Here is a 12,418-nt window from a genome sequence, read left to right on the forward strand (position 1 = left end):
ATTCTTTACCATTTTTAGACAATTCAGTTCATAGGAATTATGAGAAGACGTCTTTTGTTCTCGGCCAACTTCGGAAACCAGTCTCATGATAGTCTCCCGGCTTGCTTTACTTTCCATTTCACTGTTGTTCAACATTTCAGTCAATGTAATCAACTTCCCACGAAGCATTGCGTTCTCTTGAAAAGTATCTGAAAGCTTTTTCACAAAAAGGAAAAATTGGAATAAAATGCAAAATGCTTTACTGTTCTTACATCAGTGGGTGGGTGGGTGTAGAGCACACACACAGACACACACACGCACAAACACACACACAAAAACACACACACACACAAATACACACACACATAAACACACACACACAAAAACACACACATGCACACACACACACACATGCAATCACACCCACAAACACACACATACACATTCACACTTACACACACACACATCCCAGACTGCACCTTAGAAGGTCTACCATCTGATTACAAAACACTCACTCACCACTAACCTACCTACACCCTCTGCACCTAAGACATACAGCCTCCTCACTTCACCTTTTCTAATGCTACCTGAACAACTTCATCTAGACAACTTAGTTGATACAATCTCTACTCAAGCACCCCTAACATACCCTTCTCTCCTCATTATATCACTGCTATAATGTTTTGGTCCACATCCAACACCCAGGCCTGTCACGCAGGGTGCAGAAAACGACTCTGACATTCTACAGGTTGACAAACGTTTCAACAACAAATATATGGTATATACCAGTTCAAATCATGGTGGAAATGTATAAAAGAAAATGGTAATCTGTGAGCTACATGAAGACATCATTAAAATCTGTTTAACCTTCCCAGTGCTACATCGATGGATGCATAAAATATGGGAGGTTTTTCTGCCTCACCCTGTATTAAACCATTTTGCTCAGTTCTACCTTCCGGAGAACACTAACTCTCTGGAACTTTCTGGAACTCTCTGTCTTATCAACCTTGACAAAATAAAATGTAAAGTTGATCTTAGTGGAATATGAATCCAGATTGTGAAGAGCTGAAGAAAATATGTTAAAACGTATTATCCAATGAATATGTTAAAATATATTCCCCAATGAATCTCCCATGCTTCTGCCCTCAACAATAAGGATCTCTAATATATCCAAGGGTACACATATTGGGACTTTGAGGAATATGCACAAGTAAATTGAACTGGTGTTTTTATTGACTGGATTGACAGAAACCAAAGATGACCTGGGCCAGGTTTGAGCTTAAAATATAAAAACTTTGGTTGACCATAGACTATGGTGGAAGACACATGTCTCTGGTGCTACACACTCAGATTGAAACTGGAACAACATCATTTCAAACGTAAATTTCCCAACCACACATGTATCCAGGTGTTACATCAATGTCCAAAATAACAGATAAGTTATGAAGAAAATCAGGTGCAACAAATTTTCTTTAAAGAGTACCTTGGCATAGAATGGTTCCAAATTATCGTAAGATATCAGAGAACCATCCTGGCTTCCAAGGATGCTGTTGGTCTTTGTTACAAGATCATTGAACTTCATCTGCCAATTCTGACTCTGAGATTCAGCTTGTTCACGTTCATCTAGCTGCTTGCTATAATATAAAGGACAAAAAGGCAACAACAATAATAATAATAATGATAATAATAATAACAATAATAATAATAATAATAATAATAATAATAATAATAATAATAATAATAATTTATTTCTTTATTGCCCATCGGGGGGCTAAACATAGAGGGGACAACCAAAGACAAAGGGAGTAAGATGGGAAGAAAGACAGAGAGTAGAAATAAAAATAAAAAATTAAAGATTAAACAAAGAAAATAAAGGGGAAAAAAGTGAGAGAAAATTCACAGTGACAATACTCTTCTCAGTACGTGTGACGTAGCGGTTAAGACAATCTTTTGCACTTCCTGCATGGATGGTAAACCAGGGATCATTCTTAAATTATTATTATTATTATTATTATTATTATTATTATTATTATTATTATTATTATTATTATTATTATCATTATCAAGGCATCCAGCCGGCAGAATCGTTAGCATGCGGGACGAAATGCTTAGCAGTATTTCGTCTGCCGTTACGTTCTGAGTTCAAATTCTGCCAAGGTCGACTTTGCCTTTCATCCTTTCAGGAGCAATTAAGTACCAGTTACACACTGGGGTCGATGTAATCGACTTAATCCCTTTGTCTGTCTTTGTTTGTCCCCTCTATGTTTAGCCCCTTGTGGGGCAATAAAGAAATAAATATTTATGATGAAGGTGGCGAGCTGGCAGAATCATTAGCGGGCCGGGCGAAATGCTCAGCAGTATTTTGTCTGCTGTTGGGTTCTGAGTTCAAATTCCACCGAGGTCGACTTAGCCTTTCATCCTTTCGGGGTCGATAAATTAAGTACCAGTTACACACTGGGGTCGATGTAATCCACTTAATCCTTTTGTCTGTCCTTGTTTGTCCCCTCTATGTTTAGCACCCTGTGGGCAATAAAGTATTAAATATCATCTACTGACCAGAAAGATAAAAAATAAAAAAATGGAGAACAGACTGTGATGGATGGAATGCCTTTGAATTTTCCAAATCAGGATAGACTCGGGGCTAAACAAAAATAATAAAAATAACAATAATCATTCTTACCGAAGTCTTGCTTCAAGATCCAGAATCTTATCTTGGAGTTCTCTGTTATCTTTTTGAAAGGTTGATATAGCAATTTCTGCTCTGTTTGAAACAGACTCAAACTTATTGCTGCGATTCTCCAGTTCTTGAAAAGATTGCTTCAGAGTCTGAATTGTTTGCAATAAGTTGTTTTCTGTAGTTTTGCTAATGTCCAGTTGGTTTTGTAATTCTTTAATTTTCATATCCTTTTCATCCACATGGCTTCCATAATCCCGTAACTGAGTAAAAATTGAATGCAGCATCATATAGATAGTATGTATCTATACATTGGGCGATGTAAACTAAATATGTTTAACACTGGTGACTAGTGGTTGCTATAACAAGGTGTGTGCTACCATTGCTGAACTTATTACTCTGGCATACAAAGTAACATACCAAATCACTTATTAATTTACCAATCATGTTTTCCTAGCCTTTAAGTAAACAATTGTTCAATATTTGCCATGATACAAAAATAACGGATCTTTTTTAAAACGGGGGCCACATTTTTCATTAACGAAACACTTTGAAACTTGGAACACTGGTAGAATGTGTCGTATAAAACATCTTTTTCTCTTAGTCGTCTTAAAAAAAAAGAAATCCCTAAGTTATTCCATGTTAAAGTTGTCATATTTCTGTAATTTCAACCAATCACTGACGTCCATTCAGCCAATATACATTAAGTGCTGACTACACAAACAAACGATTCTGAAACAATTCTATCGGTGATAGGGTTAGGGTTAGGGTTAGGGTTAGGGTAAAACAGCAAATTTAAAAAGAAAAAAGAAAATAAAACGAAGAAAAAAAAAAGAAAATGAAAAGAGCAAATTTAAAATGAAAAAAGCAAATAAAACGAAGCTATGGCTTAATCAGCCAAAGGAGTAAATATAAACAACTGAATACTTGTCAGTGATTGGTTGAAATTATCGAAATAAGACAATTTTTTACATGAAATAAATTTGAATACAAAAATATTTTTCTGTTCTATAACACAAAATAGATAAGTATACGAAGTTTGAAAGTCTTTCCGTACCAAAAACACTACGTAAAACATTAATGAAAAATGTGGCCCCCGTTTTAAAAAAGATCCAAAATAACTGATACTCTTGAACAAGTGTAAACATTGCCAGGAATGGTGTTGTGGCACTGGAGCACCTGAATGGCATCTCATGAACAGGCGACAGAAAACAACGAATAAACATTACAAACTCTATGTAATACGACTTTAAGCTGACTTTACCTTTATCACTGTATGTGTATTATTGGATATAAAAACAGATAACAACCAGATTATATTATGATACAATAACAGCACAATTTTTAAAAAGAAAATTTCCCCCTTTTTTTGCTTATTTAGCAGCCTGGAATGAACTCCCATCTTAATTTTCATCATTATAAAGTTGGTGTTTGGAACTAAATAAAACGTTCTTACATAATATAATCATGGAAGGTGTTAGTTAAAATGTGCACACTTTAAAATAAAGTGTTTTGCAACTCTGAATCAGAAACTACCTTAGGCAGATGGGTAACAAAATTGTTAAATATTTTAGTGAGTAAATAGAAATTGTTGTAATTTGAAAGTCAATTCCATCAGGACCCTGTAACAAACAATTGATCATGCTAGTCTTATTAAGCTTTGCCTCAATTCGTTCGCAAAAAAGAACTTTCAAAACTTACAGTTCTAAAAGAGAACATTACAACAAACAAGAGATTTTGGTCAGTTGCTGCGGAATGTAATTAGGCTTAAATCATTGGATACTCTTTTACTCTTTTACTTGTTTCAGTCATTTGACTGTGGCTATGCTGGAGCACTGCCCTTAGATGAGCAAATCGACCCCATGTGGTTGGTAAGCAAGCTACTTACCACACAGCCAGACATTATCTTTTGTCTGAGAGCAAGGAAGACAGATAAAGTAAAGTGGAATTGTCACTTGAGCTGCAGACAAGTAAATACCTGAGAGTCCAGTGCCAGGACATTTAAGTTCTACGCTCCACATGGCAACTGCACCAAGCAGACTTTCCTGAAATGGTGCCAACACCATTTGCCATGACCATCGCTGGTTTCTTTGATTCTGAATTTTACATGACATTGAAATAAAGTTGTATCCGTACCTGAGATGCCAATTTCTCATTTTTGATTTGGAGGTTGGCAAGTTCTGAATGTGTTCGGTCAAGTTTCTGTTGCTCAATCTGTGAAAGACTACTAGTCTAGAACAGAAGGATAGAGAATACATAAATGGTGTTAATGATTCAACTAAATAATGGTAAATGAGTGAAAGCATTAATATAAAGAGGGCGGAAATATAACTTTAAACTTATTGGTATAATAATAAAAGCAGTTTGTAATTGCCTTTAGTTAAATAATAAATGTCGTTAGGTATAAATCACTTAGAGAAAATGGAATATTACTTACAACATAAGAGTCAAAATATTTACTTGGAGACTTTAATACATGAGCAGCATCATCAACACTGGAAGAAGATAAACAAAAAATAATTGGAAATGCTAATTAGATATTGCTTCATTAAATATTCTACTCATTATATTTTAATTTTCATGGAGAGGGGGGTGCTGCCGCCAGTTTTCTTACATGTTTCAAATTGCGATATTTTACAGTTAAATGCTTTTAGCCTTTACTTCTATTGCCTGGCTGTGAATGGTGTAAGGAGTAGTTTTTCCAACAAGTTGAGTCTTATCTTTGCAATAATAAGGTTTGATCTCATGACCAGCTGTTCCATAACCACACAATCATTGTAGCCTCTGGAGTACAATAATCATAAAAGTAACTTTCGGGCAACAATTTGAAATAATATGTGATCTAATGATTCTATTGTTTGAAATTCAATCAGGTTTGGACGTTAATGACTGATAAAAAAAATAATACTGAATTTCATCATATGTAAACAAACATAAGTTTATTTTTGAAATGTATTGTAGAGCAAATAGAAAGATATACTTTTTTCAACAGGTGTAGGAGTGGCTGTGTGCATAGGTGCAGGAGTGGCTGTGTGCATAGGCGCAGGAGTGGCTGTGTGGTAAGTAGCTTGCTTACCAACCACATGGTTCCGGGTTCAGTCCGACTGCATGGCACCTTGGGCAAGTGTCTTCTATTATAGCCTCGGGCCGACCAAACCCTTGTGAGTGGATTTGGTAGACGGAAACTGAAAGAAGCCCGTTGTATATTTGTATATATATATATATATATATGTATGTGTGTGTATATGTTTGTGTGTCTGTGTTTGTCCCCCCAACATCGCTTGACAACCGATGCTGGTGTGTTTATGTCCCTGTAACCTAGTGGTTCAGCAAAAGAGACCGATAGAATAAGTACTAGGCTTACAAAAAGTAAGTCCTGGGTCACTTTGCTTGACTAAAGGCAGTGCTCCAGCATGGCCACAGTCAAATGACTGAAACAAGTAAAAGAGTACATAAATAATGAACAGTATATGTAAAGGATAAAATCCTTTTAAGTGCAGAAAATCCTAACCCAGCAACCAACCATGAGGATCGAATTCACACCCCTCCAATATCCAGTTGGAGTGCTCTACCCTTCAAGCTAAGTTCTACAATACATTTCAACACTTCAAAACTAACTAATGTTTGTTTACATATGACATAATCTATATGACATCTATTGTTTCTGGATGACTTTATAACTTCTAAAATTGCAGAAGAATTCACTGGTTGGCAGTTTAGCTTAAAAGGTAGAGCACACCAACCGGATATAGGAAGGGTGTGAGTTCGATCCTCATGGCTGGTTGCCGGAAAATTTTTCTGCTCTTAAAAGATTTTTATCCTTTATATATACTGCTCGGTATTTACATGTTGAAAAAAATATATATTGTTCTACAATACTGAATTCGTTTTTGATCAGATGTTAATTGTTTCTGTTATTTTAGTAAAATAAAACTAAGTAGTAAAATTAACTAATTAATTAATTTGATAATAATGTTTTTGTGACAACAACTAATTCCGTTTCATGGTTGAATAGTTTGTGAATCACATCATCCATGTGGAACATCTAACTACATCTCATATAATTTGACCCGTATCATTGATAAACATCACATGCCTAAACATGTGTGTAACGATATCCCCTGTATTGATTATAGACTTGCAGGATTGGTTGCATGCTAAACTCACTTGAGCTGAACCTTTCTAAACATCTAACATTGTACATCAAGCAAATTCTTCTGTCGCATAAGTTTCTATTGGACTTACCTCGTCAATTGTTGAATGAGATTGTCCTTCTTTGCCATTTCTTCTTTGAAAGATTTCAGCTGCTCTTGCAACTAGAAATATGCATTTTTAGAACATTTATGCAACTTCAAAAATAACAAACATTAGTTACAAAGTAAAAAAATTAACTCACAATATTGTAAATATTGAAATAAATTGATTTCATTTGAAATTCTATAAGTTTTCAACAGTGATTTAGCACCGACAGCTAGCAAGGCCAAGCTACTCCAGAATGATGAAGAGCAACAACCCTCAAATTGTTCTATATTTAAGAGATGAGGAATTATGTACATTATTTACATTATTTACATTTGACAGGCATATCGCGTAGTGGTTAAGAGCATGGGGCTACTAACCCCAAGATTCTGAGCTCGATTCCAAGCAGTGACCTGAATAATAATAATAATAATAATAATAATAATAATAATAATAATAATAATAATAATAATAACATCGAAAAATAACTTAGGAATGAGAACCCAGGTTCGAAATTTCCCCAAGACACCTGATGAAGGCTGGAGGGTATATCAGCCAAAATGTTGTGCTTACAACAAAAATGATGAGAACAAATATTCGATAAATGTAAATAATGTAAATAATGTAAATAATGAACCCTGAAACTAGTCTCTGGATGCTGGCTTTGTTAGGTAGGGGTGCTTATCTCTCTTGTTTGAAAACTTAAGGACACAGAACACTTGTGTCAAGTAGCCAACTAGAAACGGTGTTTCCTGGGGCTAAATAGCAGTAGCATTCTTCCCTTTCTTAGGACTGCCACATTGAGTTGGCAACAAACCGATTACATTGTAAGTATTATTAATTTTAAAAGTTAACAAGTGAAATGGATAAGTTATTGAACCCGTGGGTTAAAAACTTTATATCACTGGTGTTTCTTCAGTAGCTGAAATAGAATAGTATCCAATCTTGTATTTTCTTGTTTCTTCCTTACTTAATCCTACAAAATCTAGGATTGAGAATTGGTCTTATGGATTATTATAAGTCATGAAAGGCTTAATTCCTCTTTTAATGTGATTAACTAATCAGTACCTTTATCGTGACAATCTATCAACATGTAACTCATTGTAAAATGTAAACACCTTATATAAAATGTGATCTAATTAGTAACAGTCCAGTCATTAACGATATGATCCCATTAGTAATCATCCTTGTCCATGTGAATATGCTTGTTTCGTTTATATATCATCATCATCATCATCGTTTAACGTCCACCTTCCATGCTGACATGGGTTGGATGGTTTGACTGGGGACTGGTGAGCCAGAAGGCTACACCAGACTCCAATCTGATCTGGCAAAGTTTCTACAGCTGGATGCCCTTCCTAATGCCAACCACTCCGAGAGTGTAGTGGGTGCTTTTACATGCCACAGGCACGAGGGCCAGTAAGGCAGTACTGGCAATAGCCACGCTCAAATGGTGTTTATTACGGGCCACCTGCACAGGAGCCAGTCCATTGACACTGGCTATGACCTCGCTCGAATGTTTTTTCACGATCATGCTAGAAAACTAAATTATTTTCCAAACGCAATCTCGTACAAATCTTTTATAAAGACTTAAGGAGGATATTTTGCTATAGTTTATTGACAGTTTATCCAGGAAGACATAAGTGATTTTTGGGAGTTAGGTAATAATAATAATAATAATAATAATAATAAAAATAATAATAATAATAATAATAAATGCCCTGATGCAGTACCAGACAGTGGCTCTCATGGCTTCTGATCTTAATTGATTGGAAGTGTTATCATGTACGTTGTTTTGTCTTGGTATAAAAGATGGGCTACAGCAAATATTCTGCTCAATACCACAGATTTGCTTGTCAGTTGTTTGACCTTAACCAGTTGAGCATGTCCCTTGGTGGCTGGTGATATGTGCATCTCTGATCATGAGCAGGAATTCTTTACGGTTTGGATAATTCAACTTTGGAAACATGGGTGTTTCTTTCAACATCCTCAAACAACCCTTATTCACGGACATCTTGAGTGAGGTGGGCTACTCGACCTGAAAAAAATTCTAACTGGGCCCCACCTGCGAGGTCATGCGCTGTTTATCTTGATATGAGATCACCATGTCATGCACATATGGCTGTGATGCATGTGCCTGGTGTACCCTTATCAGACGGGTAGTCATGATGGGTATACTGGGCTTCGTATATTTTACCCCAGTGTCACTTTGATGGCATGCACTGCTCTCTCACTCAATAATAATAATAACAATAATAACAATAATAATAATAATAATAATAATAATAATAATAATAATAATAATTTTTTTTTATTCTTGTTTTATTGGCCACAAGGGCTAATATAAATTAAAAACAATGTAAGGACAAAGACAGGACGAAGGTTACAAATAATAATAATAATAATAATAATAATAATAATAACAATAATAATAATAATAATAATAATAATAATAATAATAATAATAATAACAATAATAGCAATAATAGTAGTAGATGTGGCATTTCTGTTTCTATTGTGAGGATTAGAAATGTAAGTGAAGTCTAAAGCAAATTCAAAAAATAGTTTTCGTGTCCACGTTTGCTTATTTATCAAAGCACAACGGAGAATGTTGAAACTTAACCAGTTTTACAAACTTTGTGTTCTGGAAGCTCAAATTCGTCCAAATAGAATAGATACTATGTATTTGTTATTAGTTTTATTGAAACACTTTGAAAAATGAGATATTTCCGAGATGAAATGATTTTAATATTTAGTTTTAATTCCTGGCTAGAGATTTTCATTTTGCAGGCATTACTAATAATTTTAAGGAAAGCATCAACATCCTTATTCACATCCACATAAATTATAAATATAGAATCTGATTATTAGGAGACAAACAGAGCTGAAGCAGTGAATGTATGTCATTGAAGAAGTTACAAATAGCAGAAAAAGGACTTTGATGAATCTAGCTGATTTATTGATTGACCGACACAATCGACCAATTAGTAAAATGGTTAACTACTTTACTAATAATAATGGTTTCAATTTCTGGCACTGGTACTCAGTTTATCAAACCCAAAAGGATGACAGACAAAGTTAACTTCAGCAGAGTTTGGACTCCAAATATAGACGGACAAAATGCCACTAAGCATTTTGTATGGCATCTCACCACCTTTAGTTGACTAATAATAATAAAAGAAGTGAAAAAGAACCAGTGTGTGTTTCTTATTAGTATAATGACCCTACAACAACATCAACAACACTTCATATTTACAATTTCATATAAATCTACAGATTTCTAGCTATGTCAAAAATATACTACAACATCTCATGAAAATAACTTATGGAAGAATGAAAACCTTCTTTTGATTTGGATGAAGAACTGTAAGGTACCAAACCACTTATTAATTTACCAATCATGTTTTCCTAGCCTTTAAGTAAACAATTGTTCAATATTTACTCTTGAATATTTGCCATGTTACCAAAATAACTGATACTCTTGAACAATGTAAACATTGCCAGGAATGGTGTTGTGGCCCTGGAGCACCTGAATGGCATCTCATGAACAGGCGACAGAAAACAACGAATTAATTTAACAGTTTAGCAGCATACACTGTTTAATGATGTTTATTGGTGCATTTTTTTTTCAAATTGAAGGAGAGATCAATAAATTCAGATATAAAATTATTGATTTTCAATTCTACATATTTCTAAACATTTGAAATAATTCTTCAGCTAAAGCATCACCATAAACACTCCTACAATATTACTTAGTTTAGGAATTCATTTCCTTTGTGTCAAATTGCCACCCCCACCTCTCTCTCCCACCTACCTGAGAGACCCACCTAATTAGATCTGTTGTAATGAAGTCAAAAGGACTTCTGGATATTGATATTTTTTTTATTTCACTCAATGAAGACACAGACCCATAGCTTTTATGGACCTTCTCAGACCAGAGATACCAACATGTCTGACCTTCAGTATAAATAAAGCCCTGCAGGTCTCCTTCAGTGGCATTATTTGCAAAATATCCCAGTTGCAATTATCATATATGGGGATACATAATCCCTTGGTCCCTCTCCAATTGTGGATGAAACTCAGGATAAGGGAATCTATTGAGTCTTTTTTGTTTACCTTTTAGTCAGAAGGGATGTCAGTGCCCATACTTCTTTAGGGAGCGTCTGACGAGAGAAGAGAGAGAGAGAGAGAGAGAGAGAGAGAGAGAGAGAGAGAGAGAGAGGGGGGGGAGCGAGAGAGAGATCCTCGAAGCAAAGACTTGGCCCAAACATCATCACTAGTACCCTGGGTACTTGCAACAGACTGGACTCTATTAAAAGCCCCCACGGTGCCAGGGATGATGTTTAACGAGGTGTTTGAACTTTCTCTTCTAAGACCATGAATGTTATGAATGAAATATAATAATCATAATCAGAGATGAAAACAAAATTACGGACTTGGCTTGAATGGAGCTCGGCTTCCATTTCACAGAACAAACACAAAGGTAAAACAGTCATTATTTAGAATTTAATCGCATTTGGAAGTTTAAAAAGTTGGCAATCCTTCGTTATTGGTACACGATGTCATTCACCCACACAACCTTCCCTCGTGACATAGGTAAAGAGTCTAGGCTAAAAAAGAAGTGAATGACATCGTCTCCTTATAACGACACTCTGTAGACCAATACTGAAAGAATGCTAAAAAGTTAAATACAGTGTCATTTTGTGAAGTATTATTTCCAGCTCTTTTTTCCTTGTTTTTAAAACCAGTTTTCTTTTTATTTTCAGTGTTTACAATTTCGCTAACATATTATTTACATTTACTAATACAAAAGTTCTCTCCAAAAATAATTATTTTTATTACATTTCCATTCATAAAATACATAATCTTCTTAAGTGGCTGAAATCTTGTTCAGGCTATAAACTCAAGACTCGTGGAAGAAGGAAATATGTTTATAACGAACAGACATGCCATCACTTGTACGTGTATGGCCGAGTGAAACATTTATGTCTGCATTCATCGACGGTTCATGTTAACCATAGTTACTAAAGATAAAATCATGAGAGATAAACATCGATTTGATTTCCACCCATAAACCTTCACACATACTCACACGCGCAAAAAAGAGACAAAATCAATATGGAAGCCCAAAACTGCTTTTCGAAGTTCATAGGATATTTACAAGAATTGGGCCTGATTTTAGTAAGAAAAAGAACACACTTGACATACAAAAATATGGACTCACGTCAAGCATATTTCGTCTTGTTTGTGAAGGAGATGGGGGCCTGAAGGAATGGCTGTCCATTTTCGATAACACGTTTGTGGAATTACTCCGAAAAGGCAGAGCGTCTTCTGTTGATCTAGCAGCAGATATGCGGGTAAGTGTTGCCCCAGCATGACCGTTCCACGTGTTAGACAACGATGGTAATTTTTCTTGGTCCACAGAATCTTTGAGATAACTTGTCATCATTCGACTTAATAATCGTAAAGTAATGTTGATGTCGAGGTGCCAGGTGCGACTGTGTTGTGATGTGATGATTGTGTTGC

The 12,418-nt window shown here is 35.2% G+C and overlaps 1 protein-coding gene across 1 annotated transcript in view; it reads right to left on the minus strand.

Moving 5' to 3' along the window:
* The window catches only part of LOC106873761 (coiled-coil domain-containing protein 170), a 23,347-nt gene extending 10,929 nt beyond the window's left edge, over window positions 1-12,418 (minus strand). The window contains exons 1-7 of the mRNA XM_014921262.2: window positions 12,117-12,418; window positions 6,899-6,969; window positions 5,091-5,148; window positions 4,790-4,885; window positions 2,660-2,916; window positions 1,463-1,613; window positions 10-195 (exon numbers count right to left, since the gene is read on the minus strand). Coding sequence (XP_014776748.1) covers window positions 10-195; window positions 1,463-1,613; window positions 2,660-2,916; window positions 4,790-4,885; window positions 5,091-5,148; window positions 6,899-6,969; window positions 12,117-12,341 — 1,044 coding nt within the window. The 5' untranslated portion in view covers window positions 12,342-12,418. The remainder of the gene's footprint in view (window positions 1-9; window positions 196-1,462; window positions 1,614-2,659; window positions 2,917-4,789; window positions 4,886-5,090; window positions 5,149-6,898; window positions 6,970-12,116) is intronic.

This window comes from Octopus bimaculoides, chromosome 6, assembly GCF_001194135.2.
Source record: "Octopus bimaculoides isolate UCB-OBI-ISO-001 chromosome 6, ASM119413v2, whole genome shotgun sequence".
NCBI lineage: Eukaryota > Metazoa > Mollusca > Cephalopoda > Octopoda > Octopodidae > Octopus > Octopus bimaculoides.